This window comes from Tigriopus californicus, chromosome 3, assembly GCF_007210705.1.
Source record: "Tigriopus californicus strain San Diego chromosome 3, Tcal_SD_v2.1, whole genome shotgun sequence".
NCBI classification, from domain to species: Eukaryota; Metazoa; Arthropoda; class Copepoda; order Harpacticoida; family Harpacticidae; genus Tigriopus; species Tigriopus californicus.
Genome location: NC_081442.1, coordinates 11,205,736 through 11,231,620, shown reverse-complemented (window position 1 = coordinate 11,231,620; position 25,885 = coordinate 11,205,736). Strand labels below are relative to the sequence as shown.

The following is a 25,885-nucleotide window of genomic DNA, read 5'->3' as shown; positions in this document are numbered from 1 at the left end:
TAGAAGGACAAATGGCAGCCTTTGCTTTGTATTGGTGAAAATGGAACTCTCTAAGTGATCCTGATTCGTGAGCAAAAGTCAGACACTGAAGCAATCGCAAAGGGACTTGTTGGATGAGCAGCAAAAGAGCGAGAGCCTTGCAGGGAGGGTGTTTGGCCTTCAAACCACAATTGCGGACTATACGAGGTCAACTCTTCACTATGAGGAGAGCGGGCGCGGAAAAATGGAACTAGAACAGAATGGAAGTTAGATTCCCTTCACTCGTTCTCCTCTGGTCCCCTCGGCTCTCTAGTGCTTTTTTTAGACTAGAGTGAACTGGAAAAGGTAGGGAAAAAGAAAGACAGGGCATGCCGTCTTTTTCGTTCTCTCTCTCTCTCTTCTCCCTCTCCTCTCTCTCTGAGTCTCTTTTTCCTTTTCTCCTTCCACACTCGCCCTCTTCCCATTTTCGAGAGCCGATAGAGACCGAGAGTCAGAGAAATGCCTTTGGCCCTGTCAAGGCCTTTATTTGGTGGCAAACGTTTAGAACAAAAAGAAATGCTTGAACATCCGAAAGATACCGTCTCTGTCACTGTTCGTATACATCTGGTTATAACATCGCTTGGTCAGTAAACTTTAAGCCCTTCAGCCAAGACGTTTGAAGCTAAAGTTCTGTTTTGAAGAGAGCAGTCAGTCTATTATTCTTGATGCTTCCTGCACGGCAAAAAACAGTTATTTATATATGAGCTTGCATGATCGAATCTACACAAAGTCCATCATAACCTCAAAACTCAGTTCTGTCAAACCTTGAAAATTAAGGATTTATTAATTGGATAAAAGAGCCTTCTCGTTATGGTTCTTCATAATTCATGAATTCTTTTTTAGGTAAATGTGATGAAACTACTGTTTACGGCTAGCATTTGAAGGGCCGACAATTTAGAATTGTCAACGACATGCCAGCTTTCTTTGGAAAAAAATGCGACGTCTCTCCTTTTTTTCAGAACTCTAAAAGCATTCTTTATCAACAGGATGCTTGCTCGTGCCTCGGAGTCCCGCAAATAGGGATCCTTCGTAACAATGCCTTTCTCCAGGCCAGACCCTATTTCGGCACTCGGCATTCATTCTTTGCCAACTTCTAGAATTTGACTCACAGGCGCAGAAATTTAATCCCGGATTAAATATGCGGGAAAAATTGCTTGGCAGTTGATTGAATTAATGTCAACTTGGATCATGGGCTTAATGAAAATTCCTACAACTCTGCGGGAGCACGCACAGAGGACTGCATAGTTCTGGCATTCCACTTCCAAATGGTTTTGACTTCCCCTCATTCCAGTCTACTCCCCCGAAAAAAATAAAGGGAATGAAGGCTGTCAATGAATCTCGTCCAGGATTCATTGACCTGGATCGAAGTCTCTCTCCCGCTTTGTTCAGGATGTTGTGCCTACACCAGCTTCATTTACTCACACATGGACTTGCGAAGTTCTCGTTGGTGAAGGTCGATGGGAACATTTGTGCCCAAGTGTGAGAGCAAGATATGGCGCTTGTGCGTCTATGCGTGCTAGTTGAAACACTACTCAAATCTCGTCTGTTCGATGCATGCAACTAGCACGTGTTCCTCGGGATCCCTTTGGATCCCACTTACTTCAGGGTCATTGGGGATGGGTCTAGCAACTGAGGTTTCCAGAGTAAAGTCGATCAACTCGATTTGTTTGACAGTGGTTGAATCAACAAAATGCAACTTTGGTTTCGCTCCAAAATTGTGTGAAAGCTTGCTTGTTACTATGCATGGATTTCAAAGTGTTGTTATCAACTCACAGGGGTGTAAAAAAAAAGAAAGCTCGTTTTAATCAAGACGAATGCTGTAAGTAAACAAAAATTAGTAATCGATTTGTCAATAAAACTTTGAATTGTGGGATAGTCTTTTAAAATGTGATTTAAGACAGGAATTGACAAACATTTGCTTTACAACATTTTTATGTAACATGTAATTATGTTATGTACCATAATAATATTCTTCAATGTGTGGGGTGCTAAAAACACTTGGCATGCAACATTTGCATAATGTTTCCATTTATGATTTGAAAATGAAAGTGTCCAGCTATGGAGTATATTGTACATTAAAAAACACAAGTACAATTGCAAAGCATGCTCAAAACGGACCACTTGCAATTAATCTAAAACCAGCACTGGAAAATTTTAGTTCATGGCCTTATATTTTAGTTGAGTTTTTGTGAGCTTCCTTATCGCTCTTGAGAATGGAATCCCAAGCACTTCAGATGACCGATTTTCAATCATGCTTTTACTTTATATTCATATGATATCTGATCCACCAACGAATTAAAGTTAGACGACCTAATTAGCCCTTGAATATTGGATTGATCAGGAATATTGGACAAAAACTCGTCCAAGTCTGACTTAAAACCTACCACCGGATTAACGCCTGCGTAGTTAACCCCTAAGCATGTTAGAGGGCGAAGAGTTGAAAAATGAAAGACCCCGAAAACAGAAAAGGGACGACTTGGTTTTTGACTAATCTAGCTTCTCTAAGACTTGAGGTTACTCCCAAAACCCACAAAGGGGGCGATCGTTAGAAATATTTATCCTAACAAAAATTTGCAGCAATACATTGAAATACTTGTTATGATAAAAGGCTGGCTCATAAGTAACGTCAATTTCATTTAACCAATAACAAACGAGTTCAGCAAACATTTAAATCAAAATTTCACCTGCAGATATTTGAACCTCGGTCATCTATCAAGGGTCTCTTTAAACAGATTATACTCATTTCCACTATCAAAAGAGCTAATTTCGCGAAAGCGGAGTACTGAGTCGTGAATAGGTCTTGAGACATTATGTAACTGTAGCAATCATTAACTTGTCATTGATCAGGATAAAAAAAGACGGAAACGTTCGAATTTTATTTCACATCTTTGGTGAATTTTGACAACCATCATTTGTGAATTTCATCACCATTGGCCTCGATGGGAGCTTCCACGCGGCATTGGAAGGACTGGCACACGCCAATGACATAGGGCTTCTTCATGGTCTTCCAGTACTTCCCAATGGAAGTCCTTAGGTTCTCACTACTGCAATGACGAATGTGGCAGGCCCGGCTCTCAACATGCCATCACATGCCGAAGTCCAGTCAGGGCTCTGTGATGGCCACATTGTCTTTGGCCAAAACCTCAAACTGGCCTCCACCCAATTCTGCATGGCCTTGCATGTGTGGCCAGGTGTCACGTCTAGTTGAAAGACATAAGAAGACTTTGCTAACTTCTTGGTACTCTTCAAGGCCTATTGGACCACTTTGGTCTTCAATATCTCCAAGTAGTCAGCGCCCATGAGTCTGTACCTTGTTGGGAATCGAATTGGTGGTATCTTGTCCCCCATTGATGCAACAATGCCAGGCATCATCACAAAGGCCGGATGTTTGGTCTTGGACACACTTTGCAATGCACTAGAGTTGTTCCCAAAGCAAATGATTTGGTCGTTCTGTTTGCTATAGACGGGATGTCTACTGTAAAAGTGTTCTCATTGGAGAATAAGACAACTCAATTGCCATGGTGCTTCAAGTCCAAGAGATAGCTCTGACGATGCTCCAGAAAAAGTTCTTCATGACGTTCTGTCAACAGTAGTTCTTTGATTTTTCTCTGAGACCAACCACCCGCTTCTTTGACTACCTTGGACACAGTGGAATGGTCCACGGACTTCTTCTCTGCAAATTCAAGCATCTTCATGGTCAGCGTAGCCTCAAAGGCCGCCTTGATATGCTCTGGTTCAATCTTTACAGGTCTGCCGGAGAGAGGCTTGTTCCTTAGGTCATTGCCATTAGCCAAGCGTTCCCTGACTCTGCAGACAGTAGCCTTGCTCTAGTTGAGCTCCTCAACGATGCTACCGGTGGTTTGGCTGTAAGGATAAGCGTAGCAATCTGTACTCTTCTTATTGCACTAATCTTGGTGACGAAGTGCTTGATTTTGTTTATCAGCACATCAAACAGAAGTGGAGACTGAAAGCTTTTGATTTGTGGGCGTAAAAGGGCAAGATTTTAGTCGCTAAACCCTTTAAAACACACACCAAATTGGTCTCAAGACTTATGCATAACCCGGTAAGTCGCCTTTGCGCAAGAAGAGCGAAGTAGTCATTGTGAGTGACTACTAGAGGTGTAATGGGCTGGACCCAAGCTCGAAACTCGACAACATTTTGACGACTGGGCTAGCCCAGGGCTCATCCCAGACCGAACTGCTGAAACGTATTTGGCCCAAACCACCTCGAGCTGGGTTAAGGCTCTGGCTCAGCTCAGCTCGAAATGTCGAGTTATGTGTTAGCCCACCTCATGCTTTCGATCTCGACGAGGCCATACCTCAGCCCTGACCGAACCCGACGGAGCTCAACTGTGGCCCAGCTCAGTTTGACAACCTTTGCCTTTAACTGAAAGACAAGCCAATGAAATATTATGCATAACAGTGAATGGTCTATTGCAATCAACAATTTGGTTGTTACTCAGCTCATTGTTGAACGAGTTGTGTAAACATTTCATATTTTTCAAATTCAAACTATTTAAGCACTCAGCTCTGGCAATAGTAACTACTAGGGGTCGGAAAGATAATTTTTAGGTTAAATTAAATTCTAATTTATTGTGACCATTTGGGGTCGAGAACACTGCTTCACCAATTTTAACTATAAGAACTAAAACCGAGAATTTTCGATGAAACTGAAAAGTTTTGGTCATATTTAGGCGAAATTTTGGAGAAATATTGGGTGGAAAGAAATTTAGGGCTACTTTGGCCATGTCTGGCACTGTTTGTCCCCGCTCAAGAATTTGTTTGACCTTGAACCCCAAGCTTTCATAAAAAGAACTATTGAACACATTCAGTAATGCTGTGCTGTCAATGAGCTAATTTTAGCCTTAAACCAATTGATCAGCCACCCATTGTTTGCCAACAAAACAGTGTTCGAAAACTGAAGTGAGCCCAGTCTTGATGTCAGAACCACAACTAAGGGCCTGCTGAAGGCTGGCAAGAGGCCTGGGGAAATGGGTGAGCCATTTGGTATCTATCTTTGCAAGTCTTGGAACAATGGGGAAGTATTTTCAGAAGGCACAGCGGCCTTAATTTCTTTCCATCTTGTACCACCCCATCCATAAGATGGCTTTTACAAAAACCATTTAGTATCATCTCGTATTTGTTATGGTTCAATTTAAAAAAAAATCCTTTATTTTGTTGATAATATCTTCCCTAGGAAAACATGTATAGATAGGCAAATCAAGGTTTATTTACTTTTTCTATGTACTATAACGGAGATTTTGTATCCAATTGCCTTATATTCTCAAACCATGTTGGTACCAATTATAGAGACCACTCACTCATCTTCTTTGTCCTGGACCATGCTTTCAAGATGCTTCAAAGTATGCTTTACACCTAGAGGTTATACTTAGATATGTGCCTAGATTAAAATTCAATTTTACGTTGATGTAAAAGCAAGACTATATTTCTGAGCCCAAAGAGCAAGAAGATCGTGAATAACAATAATTAGGCAACTTTCGCCTCAAAACTACCATAATCCATGAATAACCAAGCAAATGAAGTTTTTTTCCAGCTTTTGATAACTTGTTTTTACGTTTTCAAAACTTATTTTGCCTAATTTTCATAACTTAAAAAACAACTATTTTGACCAAAAGCACAAACTAATTTACTGGCGCCTAGTAATTACAAATCAGAGGTTATCTTGTCTCCTATAGATGCAAGTCTGAGCTGAGACCATTTTTTATGGTACAAGAAACTTATGTTCAGAGTCCTGTTATAGCTGCATAAATGTTCTGTCTTAGATTGCCCTTTTTAAACACCTAGTTTGGGTTAAGACAATTTCGTGGTGTTACCTGACACTCGAACTAGAAACTAGATTGGCCAATAGGTCTATTGGTTTTTCCAGCTCAGCCCAGACATGGGTCGGGTCAACTCGATCATGAGCCAGCTTGGACATGGGCTAGCTAGGACTTGGCCTGGCTCAGATTTGACTCGAAATATCAACCCAATCAACCCAGCTCAGCTCGAAACATGTTTTTTTTGGCCCAGCCCAGAGCGTGAGCTGGAAACTGTCAACCCAGCTAAGCTCGAATTGAGCCACTTTCCTCTTAGCCCAGCTCAGACCGAAAATTATTGGCTCATTTTATCTCTAGTAACTACCACGCAGCTTGCTGTCCTCCCGTGTCAAGTAGTTTAGATATTCGGACACTTGGGCAAGCACCGGTACCAGCAAACAAACTTGCCTGCCAATGCCAGTGATGCATATTGGCCTTTCAAACTAGTCTTAACGAAGCTGACCCTTCCTCACAAAGCACAGTGGTAAAAATACCCTTTAAAGTTTTGATGGAATTTCCCAAGCACATCTTGGCATTTTTCTCCCTCAGAAAATTATGGGGAACAATTTTGATTTCATTGGTTTGTGAAATTCTAGCCCACAAAAACTAGCTACATAGCTTTCACCGCTTCCTAGTTACATGGAATTTAGTGGCCCAAACTTCACCGTTTTTAGCCCCAAAATGCCCCGGTTATATGTTAATTCAATTTCCGAAAGAATTAATATCAATTTTCAATATCACAAATACAAAAGAATATTTCTACTCTTCTTACATAGTCTCATAATAGCTTAAAATGCTATGTAATGTCACTTAAAACACACTAAAAGTGTAATCTTTGAAAAAGTGTTTTTATAATCATCATGTGTACAACTAGTTATGCATTCACTTGAATTCTGAAGACGGTACATACAACAGACAATGTTATAGATATTGTCGTTTCTTGAAGACTTTGTTGAAACTGATTGAAAATAGCTTCTTTAAGGCTTCATTGATATTTGTGAAATTTTCAGTGACCACTCAACTAAATGTACCTTGGACGCTTTTAAAAATGATTTTTTTTAAATCTGCTTTTTGAGGGTTTTAGATATGGTTGTACAAGGTTTTACCTTAATTTGAAATTATGCAAGAGACGAAAAATAATCTTTTCTATTTTAGATATTGAAAATTGATATTAAATCTTTGGGAAATTGAATTAACATATAACCGGGGCATTTTGGGGCTAAAAACAATGAAATTTGGACCACTAAATCCGATGTAACTAAGTAGCTTTGAAATAGATGATATCGTAAATTACGTTCAAGAGCTAACTAAGTGTGCTTCTAATTTGCATTGAGTAGGTTTTTGAAAATCTTAGTTTTTATAATGTTTTTAGGTATGTAAGTTTTTTATGTGGACTAGAATTCCATAAAACAATAAAATCAAAGTTGTTTCCTATGACTTCTTGAGGTAGAAAAATGCCAATTTGTGTTTGGGAATTTCTCTGGAAACTTGATAGGGCTTTTTTGAACACCGTGAAAGCAATGTGAATGAAGGGTCAGCTTCTCGAAACGTGCTTGAAGCTCCAAACTTGCATCACTGACACTAGTACCAGCAAACAAGTGAACCTGCCAAAGCTTGCCTAAACGTCCCCATTGTGGGGTCGCAAAGAAAGCCCAAATCGAGTGATACTCTTGTGGGTGAACGCCTGGAATCTGGATCAAGGAATAACTATTTTGAATTTAGGAAACAGATTGTATTCTTCTCCAGATGAAAGTTGTTACAATTTTGTTTTTCAATGTTTTGCTCAATCAAACGCTTAGATGTAATGTTATACCCTGTAAAAGCTTACCACATAACTCTACGTAGAATGAATGATTTGATTTGATTTGAATGTATTTATAAGTACAAGTACTTTTTTCATTGTGGGTTCATCTTGAGCTAGCCCTGTTTTGGTGATCAATTACAACAAGAGGGCTATCTTGTTTATTCTGTGCTCTGTTACGTACTACTCATAAGAGGGTACTGTTCTTGACCCGTCCGTGTGATTGAGCTGAAAATTGTAATACATATAGATGAAGTGACCTAGGGACAAGTCTCATTTGAAGACGAATGCAATGCATGGGCCCGATCAGAAAATTTTGTCAAGTCTGAACCTTAGCCTCCCCGTCCAGATTCCAGGTGTTCAAGGTTGAATGATACCTTCTCCTTTAGATGCTTATTCAAATATTTTTTAGCAAGGAACTACCATTGCCATCGAAATTTGTATAGTATAGGCTTTGGTTCTGACAATTATTTGTAAAAAAAAGTTGAAACAATACTTGGGGAGGGTAGAATTAATCAAAATTGAAGTAGCATGTTGGATCCAAAATACAACTTCCAAAAAGCATTAAGATTTGCTCCTACAACGGTACCAAAGTAAACCAATGACTGATGTCTGAAACTTTGATGTTATGATCATTTCAAAAGAAAATATTTGAATAGTTAAAGTATCGACTTAAAATCATTTTGGTTTCAAATTCTGGCCCTGTAAACACCAAACGCCACGTCTGATCAGCTCTAACTAACCTGTTGTATCGTTATCGTAAAATTATGCATTAAAAGCATATGCTGGATGGCGATTTTATGAACATGAAGGAGCTTTTTTAAAGAGCCGTCATGAGCATTTAGTGGAACAAGCTATCCATGTCATTCTGTTCTTACCAACAGGTTGGTTTGGAAACTTTCCCATTTGTCTCCTTCAAAAGTACTGTTGGCAACAAACGTGCACATTCATTAATGAACGTTAGAGAAGGGCCAATAATAGAGCCAAACAAAGGCCATAAAAAGAACCATTCAATAAGGCACACGAGTGCCTACAAGTATCAAGCAGGCAATCGAAACAAAAGCCATCTCGTGTTCGAAAGCTCCTACTTGAATACAGAACCAGGATGTGAATGCAAGAAATCGGGAACGAACTCCCAATGACGCGACACAAAGAGCAGAGAAGATGCTAGCAAAGCAGCTAATGAGATAATTCCATCCATCTATCCATCCATCTAGTTAGTGAGTCGAATGTCATAGAACCATGAGCTAATTCAGATGTGCATAAAGATAGAGCTCTCTAGTGCGGATAGACTAATATTAAGAGGGAAAAAATAGCCTTTTTTGAAGGAGTACTTTGGCCTACTTTCGAAAGGCTGCGTAAGTCATCAATCAGAGCAACAATGGCACGTTCGCCCATAACATAGGCGACATAACTGGAAAAGACTAGATCTGTTTTGGGCTAGAAGTTCTTGAAACGGGTCGAAAATAATGTGTCATTGTTCCTCTGGAATGGTATCTCTATGAAAATGTATCAAAGAGAAACTAGAAATATCAAAAATGGGTTTTCCAGGAAGTACATTAATGGGCATATCAACACTGTCATATCTATCAAAGGGTCCAAATTAAGGTGGTTAAATAGATCTCTCTGGACATGATATGAGCAAAAAATCAGTGACTAGCTCATTGTGTGATCCTAGACCAAAAGAACTCAATTACTTCGCGAACCTACATGGAACCAAAGGCCAAATTCATGAAATACTCCAAAGTACAAACATGCCTTTACGATTTTTTAAATTTTGCTAATCCAATGAGCACATTCATGTTGATTCGCCATCGTGTAACCGCATTGATTGAATGAAATGTGGATGCATCACTTTTGAACCGTGTCTTTCAATGCTTAGTAATCTTGAATCCAAAGTTTGGAAAGACTGGATGAGTTTTAATCATGGTTGCGCAAACAGGTTAGACAACAATAGCTCTTTTCCGAATCCACGATTTACATTACATGGTCGTACCCATAACATTTGTCAAAAATTTGCTCAATTGCCAAAACTTCTTTACCGATGTTATTGTTGCGTAAACAAGCATTTTTAAAAGTAGGTCAGATCACTATATCGACCAGCTTAATATACATTAGAAGATAACCTTTAAAATATTAAAAAAGCGCAATCAATGGATGTTTTTAGTATCTTTAGTTACGTATCAATTGAAAGTCCTTCAACAAATATCAAGCACACATTCAAATATAAAATATGTCCATTATTACACTCATACTCGTTGCTAGTGTTATAACTGCAGCTTGCTAGACATATGCCCTTATTAAGAAGACTTTAGTGGTTGGTGGTGTATATGAAAGTTAGGCCAAAAATAGTTGGCTGGATGGGGGTTTTCTTACACCTTTTCGGTTGAATATGCATTTACAAACAAAAAACCTTCTGTTTTCTGTCGGTCAGCTAATGCCGTTATTCAACATCAGTTTTAAAAACAACTTAGTGCTTTAGTTGCGAGATTGGAACAATAGATTGACAAACATTTAGGTGCCCTTTTGGATTCATAACCGATGATTCGAGTAATTGTTGGCAATTGATGATATTTCAAAGGAATTCGATACGGTTATGTTGAGTTTAAGGAGGGATATCTAATACTTCTTCGATACTTTTTTTCATCCTCCTCTTGACAAAGCTTCTCATCGAGTTACTGTAAGGATATTATTTGTTACACAAGTATTCCTTCCCAATCAAAAATTACATATTGCAACCTTTGCAATGATCACTCTCATTCAGTACTTCGGTCGGAATGTCACTCAACTTGATTCGTGTTGGTATGCTACTAGTAAGCAGTTAAATCCTCGTTATTTTACTCACAATCGTGTACCCATTAAAGAGATCAAAGAGATAATACAAGATTTTAAGCAATTTAGAATCTGTAGGGGTTCAAAAGTCCGTTCATTGCTCAAACAAATGTGTCCATTAGGTAATGACGTCGGACAGGAGACATTTTGTCAAAGACACCAGTTGTCTTTTACATACGTCCAGATGTGATTACTTACAATTGGGGGCATACACTTGACGGGAAAACATTTTCAAAGTCAACGAAGGAATTGATGCGTGTAAATTGTGACATGGCATTGAATTTAGTTATCTCATTGTTAAGTGAGCACTCCACCTCCACTTTTGACGAAAACATTTCCTCTCTCACCGCATGAGAGCGCCACCTACCATACACCTCTTTAGTTCCACTTTTCACCACCATGCTCATTGGACCGAGATGGACCGAGATGGCAAGTTCCTGCTAATGAAAATGTTGCTTCAAAGTGAATGAACCTTCGCAAATGCCATTGGAAGCCATTCTCATTCATCACATTTGTGTCCAAATCTCACTAATGGCGCTGCAGTCGCCCCAAATTCGAGGTCAAATCAGTGTCATCTTCTTTGTTGTTGTCATTCCACCGCAACCTTTGTCAACGGTCGCGCTGAGCAGGAACACATCTACGTAAAAGAACTTGGTTTTGCATGGGTTATTGGCGTTGGTACCCTACCTGGCGGGGGAATTCGGGTGGTTGGGTTCTGAAGTGTGGGTAGGCCAGGGATTTGTGCGCTCTCACCTCTGTGCAGTACAATAGGATGACATATGTATGAGACACTCTATGTATGTCGGATGATGATACGTTGTACGTGCCTTGCGGTGTCATCCTCTGGAATAAGGGACCTTTGGTTGTAGAGCTCCTGTGGAGGAGGTCTTAGACCAAGGTTCTGCTGGTTAGGAAGCCAGAGAAATGTGAAAAAAACTAGCCTTTAAATTTTGACATTGGGATTATCCATCATGGAGACCCCTGGTCCAGAAGTGGAAACAGAGGTCCTGGACCCCAGGGTGCAGGAGGAATTGGAAAAGTTAAATGTGTGCACAGAGGAGATCAACCAATTGGAAGTTCAACTGGAAGATGCGAATTGCTTGTTCCGCACTTTGCTCTCGGATTCCACTCACATGTTGAAGGCCATGGCTAAGAAAGTGGGCGGGTGTATTGAAAAGGCCAGGCCGTACTATGAGGCCTTAGAAGTGTATCAAAAAGCCCAGAAGGAGTGCCAATCTGCGGCCACGCATTATCAGAGGGCCAGTGGCATCCATGCGGCAGCCAAGGAGACGATTGCCTTGGCCGAGCAACGCTTCCTGTCCAACTCCAATGACTGGAAGTTCGACAACGCTTGGCAAGAGATGCTCAACCATGCCACCATCAAGGTCATGGAAGCCGAGAAGACCAAAACTGACAGTGAAGCCGAACACATGCAAAAAGCCGATGCCTTCCAAGTGGCCGAAGCCGAGGTCCAACGCCTGGAGAAGAAACTAAGTCGTCACATTCAGAAATCTCAGCCGTATTTCGAGCAAAAGGATCGGTTCAACAAGACCCTGGTGGATCAGAAGTCTCGTGTTCAAGAGCTGCAACAAAAGATCGCGGAGACCAAGGCGCAGTATGCCCAGTCCTTACGGAATCTGGAGGAGATTTCGGAATCCATCCACCAACAACGCCGACTCCGAATGCCCCGTGAACCTGGAGTGGGGGCGGAATTGAACTCCTTGCCTTCGTATGATCTGGATGAATGTGATATGGTCAGCAATCTCAGTATGCAATCCGGTGATACCTATAGTCTCAAGAGTAGCGACACCCAAGAGGAGAAATCCAACGCGTCCGATGATCTTCTGACCAGTCTGGACAAGGACTTGAGCGCCAAATTGAAGTTGTCTCAGCAAGAATCTCAAGTGCATGGTGGTGGACTTCACAAACGCAGTTTGAGCTGTCCCTCGGGTATGACTCTTCCGGAGTGGAAGCATCCCGGATTGAGTCCCGTGAACGAATCTCAGGATACGAAATGTGATGAGGGTGATAGGTTCCACAGAAATAATCTCCACGGGGACGGCCCAGACGACCTCACGGTACAAAGTGTAGATTTCTCTCGGAACATGAATAAGATTGATCTGTGAGGGTGCAAATTTTGTTAATTTAAGATTTCATATTGCATTTTGTAAGGACTTGCTAAACAAATACACAGAATAGTCGCTAGACTTTTGAGTTTTGACCCACCGAGCGTTTGGCCATTTATTGAAATTTGATCAAGCCAAAAAACGAACGCCCCACATCGAGATTAATCCGCCGGCCTTGTTCGTTTAAGTCAATCCACACCATCTCGTTTTCACCCAACGAGACCAAAGCGGATGTGTAACAAGACTCCTCGTATCCTGGAATATGTTGAAGAATAATGATCTGTGGAGCTTTCAAGCGCTTCTTGGAACATTTTGAAATGGATGAAAATTCTTGCAGCTATCCATTCTGATATCAGAGCCGTTGATTGTTGTGGCGGGTGGGTCACTGTACAACCAAAAGGCTAGGATAGAACTTGAAAATGTCTTTCCATGCTCGTTTGGCAAGTTTTTGCCTGGATGGACAAACTAACTGGCCGAGGGTCCGGATTGCTTTGTTTCCTCTTGAAACATTGAACTATTGAACGAGATTACATTTCAATGCCAAAAAAATAGAGTCATAATATTCATGACTTTTTCAATGCTTTGCATCTTGCTTCATTAACGGATTCTTGAGTAGAGCTCTTTTTCCCAATTTAGCGTTGATTATCTAAGTGCATGCAAGCAGTTTTAGCTACACTAAACATAACATCATTCTCATTTTCAACAAGAAAAAAATCATAATTCTTTGATATTCCAGCTAATTAGTCAACCAACCATTATTCTGATTCAAACATCTCCTTAATTCTTGAAAATGGCCTCAAGTTCTCGATTTAGAAGATTTGTACCGGGTAAGTTTTGAATTCGTTTCAAGGATTTTTTTCCGGCCGAAAACTTCCGAAGCCTCAAGTCAAACAATAATGTTCCAGAAAGAAATGGGGTAGAAGAGCTCTAATCTGGCTAATGCAGCATTCAAATTCAAATGTGTTCGAATAAGCATCACCTTAAAGCTCAATACTCCTGAAAGCTTTCAAATATTGGGTTTCGACACTTCACTATGCGCTAATCCTTGTCGAGTATGTGAATGGTCTCTCACTTTAGTTTCTCAATCCAAAACATACACCGATCGAAAGCTAAGCGAAGTCCAGGCTTCATAGCCATAAATAATGATTTTTAGCGGCCTGACGTCACAACTTTAAGGGCAGGGACCATTGGAACTGTTGGTGGAATAACATCGAATAATACATTGAATTGAAAGGCATTTTTCAAATATCTGCATATGAAGGAAACGAAGGTAATCTTAATTTGAACACCTGGTCTGTACAGTATGTCAGGAGGCCTTTGAAGAAAGGCGTTTGCAAACAAGAACAGTTTGGGTTCAAGTGCAATTGAAGATATAATCACATATTCGTGATTACATTTCCATGTAATTGTAATCAATTACAATTGAAATCAACGAAATCAAGATGTTTCCATTTTTTTTAAGGACATCCTACTAGGAACTACTGAGAGTGAAATCCTCAGCTCGTCATTCTTACTCGAATTTTTAGTCGCATGTAATCTGATCCATCCAGCAGCGAGTTTGTGTTGGTGGATCTGGTCAGCCCTTAAATGTAGAGTTGATCAGGAATTTTGATCAAAGAATTGTCCAAGTCTGACTTAAATCATGCTTCTGGATCAAGACCTACATACTTCATAAGAATATTTGAAGGCAGCAAAGTTAGACTTCATTGCTTTATCAAGCCGGGATTCTCGAGGGCTTGAAGGTGCTCTCAAAACGCACATTAAGCCTCTACGGTCACTACTATTGACCCTAAACCCTGGGTTGGGACAAAGCTCATGGATGCTTTTTTTATACTGTACCTCTTCAAGAGCAATCATGAGCCTGTTTCAAGCCAGGTTTTAAGGTTAATTGTATTGACCGTAGATCAATTCAGTTTCATGAAATAAATTACAATTAAATAAATAAAATAGAATTGCCATTTTGATCGCACATCGATGTCACATATTGATGAGCCTTTAAAAGAGATCCAGATTTCGATGCGTTACCTATACAAAACATAATTCAAGGGTGCAACATGAGGGACATCGTCTTTTGAAAAATATAACATAAGTTTGAAAAACCTGTTAAATTACCAAAAAAGTACACATCACATCACATACTTCCCATTCTTCAAAAGCTTTTTAAGATTGAAATTAATGCTACGTAACAATTGCCTACAAATCTTGTTGTTAACATTAGACTTGACCTAGGATTATCATTCCTTCAAAGGTAAATCATAAATGAGACATCCTCTTTGGATGCAATGTTTTTGAACATTTATTCTACCAATTAAACTTATCTTATTCATGTCACACGAGCCAAGAGGTTGCTAGACTCTCTGGGCTTTGTTTGAATCTCCAAAAGAATAAAGAAGACTTTCTCCCTCGACTATCCTTGTATTCTCGGAGGTTCCAAAGAATCAAAGGCCACGCTCACGCTTGGGTCATAAATTCCATTTAGGGACTCACCCTAACACCTTCCCAGACAATTAGCAAACCACATCATGGCCTCCATAAACATTAACTTTCGAAGCTTTAACACTTAATGTTTCCAAGTATGGCACGAGCACTTGTAAAAGGTCCCAAGCATAGGGTTTTACATAACTCTGACTTTTGGACCAACGACAAGACCTTTATTAATTACCTTTCACTCTGATAATCGTTGCACAATGAGCTAGAACTCGACTGTTCTTGCCTTCATATGAGGACAGGATTTTATATTGGTACATCCCCTGAACGTTCCCATCGAAATAGATCTGAAATTGGGAGCCCTGAATTAATCCAGTTCACGAATGATGTCTTAGAAAACGTGTTGAGAATACCTGTGCGTAAACCGAAAACAAACCCGGTTTCTTTATTTGAACTGAAGACCCAGATAGGATGAGACTGTAATCGCTAGTGTTGGCTAATGTATGGTTCGAATTGGTTCGCTCATTCGGCCACCAGTAGTGAATAGTACCTTCTGAAATCGAGCAGAACCATGGGAAAAGGAGTAAAGCGAACATAATATCATTGATAAAAGATTCGCATACTGTGACTAGATGTAAATGACTGCAGTTGGTTCGTAAACTGGACTCCTTTGACTGAAATAGAAAAAAAGGGAATAAATGGAAACTGCCCAGATGATGTCGTTTCCAATTGGACCTAGCGTGGAACTCAGAGCACCAAACGGAATTGAAATGTACAACTGAGGCACGTGTATCGTATAAACAACCTTTTGAACTTTAATGCTGTGAATACAGGAACAGCATGAGGCAAAAAAAAACAGATTCTGCCCAACATTCAGGTTGTGATACCTATACTGTTGTTAGTCAATGAAATTCATGCCCACTATTCAAGGGCTATCAATAGGGCTCGGATAAAAAGTGATGGAAATGGATTAAAAAAAAGTTGGGAAATGATAATTGGGAGGTGGTAAAAAGGTAACTGAAGTCATGATTCAAACAAAAAATTCAAAATCAGGATTTTTTGGACGAATTTGGGTTGCCCCTTTTTACCCACAATCACTTGTAAATGCAGTACTAATGCACAAGACTTTCCTAAAATAATGATATTGCACTTTTCCTCCAAATTTCGATATGAAGAATTTTTTAATTCAACCATCATCTTTTTTTTTTAACAATCCACGTCAAGAGCAAACTGAGCAAAATCAGGCTAACCCGCTTTTCTATCTTAGCGAAAGCATATACGTAAGTTCTTCACATTTTTTCAGATATAGAAACTCGTAAACACAGAATGATTACACCTACAAAACTCCCTATCAGGAACTAGCTACAAATGTAAAATCATTAGGGTTGTAACATATTTATTGCCCCCAAGCCCAAGAAATGTCGACGAACACAAGAGAAATATAAAAGAATCCAAGTCATCTGTTTCCATGAAAGTGTTGCAAATGGCATTTTAGAAAATTCATGCCCCAAAGGGCACAAAAAATGGAAAATACGGTCTTGACTGACTCTCCAAAATACTTTGAGACCAATTCATCAATGATAATAACAATGGTAATAGTAATAATGACTTACTGCGACTTTCGTCATGTCATGTAAAATGAATAAAATTTGCTTGCATGAACCACTCGCAACAATGATTGGAATAAATAATTACCGTCAAAGTTGGAAGTTTTAATGATAAAAATTCAAGTTATTTCATACGCCTCTACAAAATATTCAAGAGAGTAGTGGAAGTGCACTTGAGGAATTCTAAGGAGCGAAAGGTCGATCAGAAATGGGAGGCGAATAATTTCATTGCATTTCAACTCTTTGAAGATGTATTGATGTCAACAATTTCCAGGTCAAATTACGTAGAACTCATTCTTTCCCTAGATCCTCGTGTATTTGGCACTTGGCAGTCGTTGGAAAAAAGTTGAGTAAAGAGCCTACATAACTGCTTATCTGACAGCTATCCTAGTCATCCAGTTTTTGCTAAATTATCTCAAAGCAAACAAAGAAGCTGACCGATCTCGTCTAATTTCCGTGTTCCAATTTCAATTTCATTGTTCCTCAATGAAACAAAGATTGGAAGCAAAAAGCCAATCGCTAATTGCCAGTCATGTCTAAAGACCTATACAATGTTTTCTTATCCAGAAAGCAAACACACAAACACAAATGTTTGCTATGAATGAAATTAGTGACTATACCCAGCAATAATCTGTATTACTCTGAAACGTATCGTCAATGAACTTCCGCTGCTATGTTTTTGTGCACTTTTCGCCCATAACTTGTACTTAAAGCATTCTTACTTTGATTAGGCACAATGTGAGGTGCTATTGGAGCGGGAGAGCTCCGACGAACTCTTGGCATAGTTGTTGGAGGTTGTGTCCAATCCATTCCCTGGTGAGATGGATCTAGGATCCCTGAGGAGACATTTGCCCTTTCGGCACCCGAGATTCCCCTGGATGGGGTTGAGCCAATAGATTGATGACGACCTTGTGGCTCCCCTGGGGAATCATGTGATCCAGTTGTCACCAATTTGTTTCTGGAAGAAAACTTGTGAGGTCTCAAATGATGCTTCTTGCTTGGCATAGTTGTTGGAGGTTGTGTCCAATCCATTCCCTGGTGAGATGGATCTAGGATCCCTGAGGAGACATTTGCCCTTTCGGCACCCGAGATTCCCCTGGATGGGGTTGAGCCAATAGATTGATGACGACCTTGTGGCTCCCCTGGGGAATCATGTGATCCAGTTGTCACCAATTTGTTTCTGGAAGAAAACTTGTGAGGTCTCAAATGATGCTTCTTGCTTCTTCACGTGCCCTAAGGGGGGGGGGGTCAAGTTCTTGGGATTTGTTATGCTCAAATAAATATCATCATACTTTTCATCCCAGAGCTGATGTTCCAGCTTGATGATTCGGTCTTCAAGAAACTGAATTTTAGCCGTGGAATTGTTGGGCGAGACGCTGTCCTTCGGAAAGATAGTGTTCGTTGGCCAGTAGAGGTTTACGAAGGCAGAAAAGAGAAGAAGGAGTAGGATCGAATTCATGATTGAAATAACTGCAAAAGAAGAAGAGAATTGCATTGAAGACCGTCGATAACAAAGTAACGTCTAATTGATTTTCGACTATCTCAGTCATCAAATAGTTTGGAATATGAATATGTGTATGAGAGGGAACAATAAATTTATTTCTGTAATGGACTCTTATAGCCTCATTCTCAAGCTAGAAATGAATTGCGAACACATCAATAAACCAATTGTAGAGTGTAATGGGAGACCCCCACGTGGTTTCGTGAGCACCTATTTTGAATTGTGACTGGGTAAAATATTCACTTTTTCAATAGTAGATGCCTTCAAATTCTTCCCAATTGAGGCCAAAATTCAGCTTAATACGTCTTTTCACACAGTCACAACAGTTACATCAAGCAGGATATACTCAAGACAATTTTTGGGACCCTTGATGACCATCTTAAAATCTCCCAACATGGAATCTCAAAAGAAGAAGGCCAATTGAATGACCAATCACAATGTTAGGAATTTAACCTCTTCCACAAACTTTGTCCTGCCAAAATAGAAGAACTTCAAAAAGTTTTGCCAACGCCAAATACTTAATTTCATTTGGTAAAAAATTTACGTCCAGTTTAATCCCCATCAAATCTCATTGAATTGCAATTAAAAAGTGCCAGTGAACAAGCTATTATCAATATGGCTTTACACAGTGAACATTCACATGAAACAATTCATTGTAAATTTGACCAAACCTGGGCACCTTCCTTGGTGAAGGAAACTTTTGACCCTCAATACAAGAAGTTTTTTCTTCATGCGGGCAACACACCAAATAAATCTTTGGTATGGTTGCATGCCAAATTCCCATAGTTCTGGTTTAACCAAAGTCTAATGTAAGGTAGATTTAAGAAAAAGTGAACAAAATTGATGCTGAATAATGCAGATAAAAGTGACATATGAAATTCTCTAACTTTATACATGGTTAATTATAATGCTCAGATTATTCTAAATTAAGATATTGCAAATATTAGTATTCTATTTCAGATAAACGATATCTCAAACGGCAAATTTATTGTTTCACTAATAATCAATGAACCAAAAGTGATTGGCGTGAATCTAGTTCCTTCTTAAATCTCTGTTAAAATCAGTATTTGATTAGCCCAGAGTACGACCAATGAAGTTTGGCAAGCAAATGCACAAGACAAAAGAAAGATCCCATTTTGATGGGGATTCAGAGGGCCATAAGTTGTTCATAAAATGAAATGTGTAAAATTGTGTTTTGTGTTGATCTTGTTTTAAGGGTAAGATATCAAGTAGCAGGGTTAATTCCAAACACAGGCATTGAGCGTTTATTGGCCTACCAAGCTTGAGATTACATGTTCTAACCTTTTTTGGATTCCATGATATAGCTCAGAGACAGTATTCAGTACATCTTGCTTGATCTAACCATTGTGACCACGTAAAAAGACGTATTAAGCCGAATTTTGGCCTTGATTTGGAAGAATGTGAAGGCATCTACTATTGAAAAAGTGAATATTTTACCCAGTTGCAATTCAAAATAAGTGCTCATAAAACCACGTGGGGGTCTCCCATTGGGAAAGCAAGACCATATTTCCAAAGCCTAAGATCAAAAACGACTTTTTGACAATTGTGTTGAAAACATACATAAAGTTGCGTGTAACACAAAAAAACAATAGGCCTTTGGAAATGGTGTTCACTTAATCCTGGACTCAAAAAAGTTTTCTCCTTGGCTGCAAATTATTTTTGCGTATGAAAATAACTTCAACCATGAACAACTGGAATATGGACAGGGAGGCTTGGTTTGGGAATTAGCTTTTTGCGATTGAGTTAATGCATTATGTTCTTTTTCAAATGAGAATGGTCCCAGGCTACAACAATTACTCATTTCAATTTTCAGCTTGATCAAGCAACTGGATCAAAAGTGATGTAGTCTCAAAAGGCACTACAAAGCTCTTCAATGAATGAACGAACTAGCCCTCTCGTGGTAATTGATTACCAGAAGAGGGCTAAGTCGGTCATTCTGTTTTCTGTTATGTACTGCACTTTGAGAGGGCATAACTTTTGACCCAGTTGTTTGATTGAGCTGACGTTTGAAATACGCAATCGCAGGGATCTGGGGCCAGCCTTATTTGAAGAAGAATTTAATTCATTGACTCAAATTGGATTTGCTAATTTTCAACCTTACCATCCCTGTCCATATTCCAGTGGTTCATGCTTCAACAAATATTTTCACAAATGCCAAAAGGAGACAGCTTTCTTCTCAATGTCCTTGATTGTTCTATAGGGCATGATTCAAAGAGATTCTGGAAGTTTGGTGGCTTTATATTTGCCATCTCTTTAAAACTTCATTTGCGAGAACGCCTGACTTTTAGCTTTTTATCCAATCTTGAAATGTAATACAAGGTTGAAATTAAGAGGTGAGAAAAAAAATCGAGTTTTCGAAAAAAATAAATCACGCATACCTCGAAATACTATTACAATAAACTTATAAAGTGTCTTCGACTTACCCAGAGCTGGAGATATCTTCTTTTGACGTTTGCCATTTGCTTCGTCTAACAAGTGGTTGTGGTTTCTCGAATCCAGGTATTGATAGTTTCCTGGAAAAGAAACCATCGTCCCATAACATTCCTTTTAACAAAAATCTAGCAATTCATACTATGCTGATCCAAGATTTCCGTGTAAACGTGTTGATCCACATTGTTATTCGGGTGAGGTTCTAGTAGGGCTTCACTGCCAGACATTGACGTCATATTTTTCTTTAAAACAAAAAGCACAACACCACATTAATTCGACATTGTAAATATCAATCGGAAGCAATTATCTAATCACTCGATATGCAGAGTCATATGCAAACTCGGAGGCGAATGCAAAACGACTCTTCGAATCATTGTTTTCCTCTCAATTTCTGCTGATATCTCTTCTAATCAATGATTTGAGTAGCAGCACAGTCTTCTGCGCACCCGGTCGGTAAACTACCTTAATCCCTTCCATTTTGGTTGAATCCCAAAATTATGGTACAAAGATAAAGTGTAGACGATAAATTTGACATTAATATTCACTCCATCAAGTGTACATTTTTCGAAATTTACAATAATACCGATCATACCAGTAATACCTACAAGGCCTTAAATAGCGACTTGAAAGATCGATCAAATAATTCATTGCTTTATTGCTTCCTATCTATAGTTGTGATATCTATGTACTGGGTTCTTGGTAGGTGGAATCTGAAGAAGCATGATAGTGGCAAATCCCTAAGGATTAACCCTCGAATCAACCATCCAATCTGATGAGGGTTTGGGCGTCCTTCACCCTGTTTCGAACCAGACCATAGAGGCTTCTTGGTGTTATAACGATAGAGGAGAGTTGTTTAATCGTTGAACAATGACAGACGCCGATGACAGAGTATCATTTCTGTACAAATTGACTATTGTTGTGGTTGTTGTTGTATTTTTGTAGGGTGACTTTGACCTGTAATGTCATTCCTTCCTTGTCGTGATCTTCGCGCGGGCAGAATTGCTTCCTATTCAGGCTGTTCGCCCACATCCATTCTCTCACAGTGGTTGAAATGCCTTTTCAAGTTTTGATGAAAAAAAACACAAAAAAACTACATAGATTTTTATAGGCTAATTCATTACTAGCTCAGGAAAACAAAATTTACCTAAAACATTTCAATAACTATAATTTTCAAAAAAAACCATTTGATAGCGCTTAAATTCAAATTAGCGTGTGATCGTTTTAACCTCCACTGAGATATATGGCAATCAATGGTCCGGTTTCCATAGGATTTTATTCCAGAATGTTACGGTTGAATTTAAACTCAAAATCTCAGTCAATGGATTTAGATTTTCAACATCACGCAGGTAAATGGACAGTTTTGTTTTCTTTCTTAACCTAAAAATAACACAAAAATGTTATTCAAGGGTTCAAGGTGACTCGACACAACGGAAAACTTGATACAGGAAAAGTCGACACCTGAAAACTCGACACCGGAAGACTCGACAGATCAGAAAACTTGACATGAAAGAAAACCGATGTCAAAACATACAAAACGTCGGAAAACAGGTCTGTCTAAAACCAAGTGCTAACATCTTTTATTGAGGATAATTGGAAACTGAGGTAGGGTAACCCTACATAAGATCCAAATACTTCTGCAATAAAGATATATAAAGGTACAACACTTCTTTGATCAAGCCATCAAAAAAGTCATTAATAATCTTGGTACTCAAATTTTATGATTGTTAAGTTTACTGGTGTGTTGAGTTTTCCAATGTATTGAATCTTGCAGTCTCGAGTTTTCAGGTGTCGAGCTTTCCGTTGTGTTGAGTTCCCTGGAACCGTTACTTAACATCATTTAAAACACTAGAAGTGCAAGTTTTCACAAATACATATAAAAAAAAGATCTGTCTTTTTTTTAGGCGTTCACCCGAATTCTGAAGAAGAAGCAGACAGGTTGTTTTAGTGATTTGGGCTCTTTCTAAAGACCTTCTTGAATGAATCTGATGAAAAGCGCATCTTTGAGACCTAATTGATTTTCTTGAAATCTTCATTGATTGTTGAAATTGGTGCAACTTCAATCCCTTTCGACATTATTTTCAAAGAATTTGCATATTAACAGACTCTTAAATAAAAGCATATTAAATATTGAGCCGATTTAAGATTAAGCAAGGAAAAGAAAAGCATTCATTAATTTTGTGATATTGTAAATCAATATTAATTGTTTGGGAATTTGAATTTCGATATAACTAAGGCATTTAGGAGCAAAAACATCAAAATAATATCACCCATCAGCTCCCATTTAACGTAAGAGAGGTGAAATAGATCATGTGCTAATTTAGATCAATGAGCTATCTAATCTCATCAACAAAGTTTTTGAAAATATAGTTTTGAAATATTTTTAGGCATGTCAGTTTTTAATCGGAGCAAAATGTTGAGCAATAAAATCAAGGTCATTCCTTTTGATTTTGCGAGCTCCAACAATGCCTAGATGTGTTCAGATATGCATTTCTCAAAAGACTTGATAAGGCTTTTTAACCACCGTGTACCATAACGGTTGCTGGAATGTTTGGGTTGCTATTTCGGCCAGAAAAACAATCCTTTATGATTGGCTGTGTAGAAGCTTGTGATTACTTTCGTCCAAAATAAGGTCCATCCCTGGGTTGGAATGACCACCGTCCACTGATATTATGTTCTCGGGGATAAGTTGCAAATTAGTACCCGAAACTGAAAATTTAAGAACTTCAAGGTAATTCTTGTTAAATATGTTCCAATGGTGGATCTGCACGAGATACGTAAACAATTTCGGAAATGTTAGGCTTCTGACAAAGAGCCCTAAACTCACTTCATTGCCAACATTGCCATATCTGAGCCTCCTTGTATTTGTCAAAGCAGACATCGAAATTGTGACCTAGACTCCATGGTTTTGATTGATTTAATGAAATTTGTAAATGTTATCAAAATGCATAAACATCTTGGAACATTGGTTACATTTTCTATTTGATTGGTATCCGAATGGTCTAATGGACCCGAAAGAGGCACGGCATGGTTCGACATGGGTTCAAATCCCGCCTTCGGAGAAAACCTGTTCAGAGAAGGTACGAAAGGTATCTGGTGCTGTATGTCTTCAAAAGCATCCATGAGCTTTGTGTCGAAACCCAGGATTTAGGGTCAATTCTAGTGACCGTGGAGGTTTAATGTGGGTTTTGAGAGCACCTTCAAGTCCTCGAGAATCAAGGCTAGTTCGAACAATGAAGTCCACATCTCTTCTTTCTCGGGCTCCGTCATTGTTTAATTTGCTTCCCTCTAATATTCGTAGGGAATGCGTAGGCCTTGTTGATCCGGTAGCATCTTTCAAGTCAGACAAGTGGACAAATTTTTAGATGGCATACCAGATCAACCCTACATTCAAGGACTAGCTCGGTCTGCCAACTCAAATTCGTTGGTAGACCAAATATCATATAAAAATTGAAAGGTAATCAATAGACGAATTATAAACTTTCATTTTAATAGTACCGGGGATTGCATTTCCTTTAACGGTTAGAAAAGCCCGTGAAAAACCAAACCAAAAAAAAAGAATTAACATTTCTTATTTTACAAAACATCTGGTAAACCTCGAGAGACCTAGATTATGTTTTTAAACATTTAAGCATAAACAAATGGAGCATTGAAGAAACCCATGGGATAAATGGTACTTCATTGCGTTGACATGCCTAGATTGTGGAGGGCTCAAAAGAGTATGAAACTATCTTCTCAGATTGTCCCAATAGAGTAGCTGTCCCATTCCAACATTGTTCCTGCTTGTCCTGCTTGTCTTATTTGGCAAGAGCTCAAGCTTTTCCAAAAAATACAACAACCACCACAATTATTTACACACAAAAAGCCTTTTTTTCACCCTGAAAAACAGCTGAGATAAAGCCCCCAGAGTCACCAAATGCATGGTTTAGGGTAATAATTTGGTGGTCCCACTTAGGAGACAATTTTGAGGGCTTCTAATTTGAAAGATTTTGAAATAATGAAATATTTTGAAACCTTTATTCATCAGCTCAAAATTTTACCAAACTGGTTGCATGTTATCTCTGTACGTGTCTTTTTTGCATTTGAATAATCTCATCTTTGCGTTGAAGCATCTTTTAACTGGGAAAAAAAATTAATTCGAGCTTTTAAGATTTTCTTGTGATCATTTGGCCTTGAAAAAAGTACTTTCTTCCCTGAGCCCTCCTTATTAGGAAAGAAATGAGTTATTTGCCGCTTGTCAAGTTATGAGTATTTTAAGATTCATAGTTATAACTGTAAAAAGGGTCGAATAGCTTTTTAACACCTTTTCCGACTTTCCAGGGTCTACCTGATTTTTTCCAGCTTTTTTGCCATTTTCACACATCTTATCCAAGGAGTAGGGACGGTTTCCAACAAAACTCAAAGCTTCATGGCGTAGAACTGCAGTTACGGCTGGAACAAAAAGCTTTGCACAGCTCAAGTACCTATCCAGTATCTTTTCTGATGTATTGAAGCCTACTCACCAAGACCACCTGAACCTGATTTAAAGCATTAATAACTAATAGTAATTTGCTGGCAATTTCTTCAGACTGTACGGATTGGGGGGAAGACCGTTCGATTTTGGAAGTTTTAGGAAAGCAATTTCAAAATTAGCTACCTTTTTTGGGGGTGGGGGCGTAGTGATTTGCTTAATTTCTAGAGGTTTGAAATTGGTAATCCAGCTTCTTGTACCTAAAACTCTAGAATTACACCACCCAGTGCTTGTTTTTTGCATATTTTATCGACCACTTCCGAACTATTTCGCCATTTTTTCCAGCTTTTTTAAGCCGCTATTTTCCTAAATTTAATCGACTGTTTCTTACAGCTCTACTGTATTTTCATAGCAGTTGGAAAAAATTCTTCAAAGTTGGACCAAACACAATAAGGTTTATTGCAAACCGGTTTGCTACATCTAGCTTATATTTTAAAAGGTTCGTTTAGAATAGTTGAAATTTTATTGTGACAAGGAGAGGGGTCCAACTCTTGGACTGTCGTCATCCCAAACTAAAAGAGATATTTGAAAAAAAAGGTGTCAATTAGAGCTTTGAGTTGTCAGATTTATTCATTCATTTGTATGTCAATTGCATTTATGTACAAAGGAACTGAATACTAAATCATTTTGTCAAAACAGTATTTTTAATCAGTTACAAATCTGTCTTTAGTCATTAATGTCTTGGCTTGAAACTTGATCGATTTTAATAGTTTATTTTATTAGGAATTTATTTCCAACTTTCAACAATTTGCGTTCGAAAACGGCAAAACTTGGAAAGCAATTCGTAGATTACTCTCTCA

General features: G+C 38.9%; 3 protein-coding genes and 1 long non-coding RNA gene across 4 annotated transcripts; 1 reads left to right on the top strand and 3 right to left on the bottom strand.

The window, feature by feature from the left end:
• Positions 1 to 2,861: 2,861 nt before the first annotated feature.
• LOC131878003 (uncharacterized) lies at positions 2,862 to 10,875 on the bottom strand. Its single transcript, XR_009372937.1, has 2 exons — positions 10,834 to 10,875; positions 2,862 to 3,882 (listed from the first exon to the last, which is right to left on the bottom strand). It is a non-coding gene; the product is annotated as an uncharacterized LOC131878003 (long non-coding RNA).
• Positions 10,876 to 10,943: 68 nt separating this feature from the next.
• On the top strand, positions 10,944 to 12,687 carry LOC131878001 (SH3 domain-binding protein 5 homolog). Its single transcript, XM_059223878.1, has one exon. It carries the CDS (start codon positions 11,438 to 11,440, stop codon positions 12,590 to 12,592), a length of 1,155 nt encoding a protein of 384 aa, XP_059079861.1. The 5' UTR covers positions 10,944 to 11,437; the 3' UTR covers positions 12,593 to 12,687.
• A 20-nt stretch (positions 12,688 to 12,707) lies between these two features.
• On the bottom strand, positions 12,708 to 17,578 carry LOC131878002 (uncharacterized). Its single transcript, XM_059223879.1, has 5 exons — positions 17,349 to 17,578; positions 15,643 to 15,693; positions 15,433 to 15,572; positions 15,255 to 15,366; positions 12,708 to 12,847 (listed from the first exon to the last, which is right to left on the bottom strand). The coding sequence occupies exons 1-5, from the start codon at positions 17,434 to 17,436 to the stop codon at positions 12,708 to 12,710; spliced, it is 531 nt and encodes a 176-aa protein (XP_059079862.1). The 5' UTR covers positions 17,437 to 17,578.
• On the bottom strand, positions 17,454 to 21,475 carry LOC131878144 (uncharacterized). Its single transcript, XM_059224041.1, has 6 exons — positions 21,268 to 21,475; positions 20,721 to 20,820; positions 20,572 to 20,661; positions 17,919 to 18,096; positions 17,625 to 17,806; positions 17,454 to 17,500 (listed from the first exon to the last, which is right to left on the bottom strand). The coding sequence occupies exons 1-6, from the start codon at positions 21,298 to 21,300 to the stop codon at positions 17,454 to 17,456; spliced, it is 630 nt and encodes a 209-aa protein (XP_059080024.1). The 5' UTR covers positions 21,301 to 21,475.
• Positions 21,476 to 25,885: the final 4,410 nt, after the last annotated feature.

What these genes read in the sequence shown, in the direction of transcription:
- LOC131878002 (XM_059223879.1), bottom strand. Translation starts at nt 17,436, where the DNA reads ATGGATTGGACACAACCTCCAACAACTATGCCAAGAGTTCGTCGGAGC. An exon ending in TCACATTGTGCCTAATCAAA is followed by an intron (nt 15,694 to 17,348) that starts GTAAGAATGCTT and finishes TTTCTATTTCAG; the next exon opens with TCAAAGGAGTCCAGTTTACG. An exon ending in AACGATTATCAGAGTGAAAG is followed by an intron (nt 12,848 to 15,254) that starts GTAATTAATAAA and finishes AACATATTCCAG; the next exon opens with GATACGAGGAGTCTTGTTAC.
- LOC131878001 (XM_059223878.1), top strand. Translation starts at nt 11,438, where the DNA reads ATGGAGACCCCTGGTCCAGAAGTGGAAACAGAGGTCCTGGACCCCAGG.
- LOC131878144 (XM_059224041.1), bottom strand. Translation starts at nt 21,300, where the DNA reads ATGCTTCTTCAGATTCCACCTACCAAGAACCCA. An exon ending in GGAAATCTTGGATCAGCATA is followed by an intron (nt 20,662 to 20,720) that starts GTATGAATTGCT and finishes TTTCTTTTCCAG; the next exon opens with GAAACTATCAATACCTGGAT. An exon ending in GAAGATATCTCCAGCTCTGG is followed by an intron (nt 18,097 to 20,571) that starts GTAAGTCGAAGA and finishes CTTCTTTTGCAG; the next exon opens with TTATTTCAATCATGAATTCG.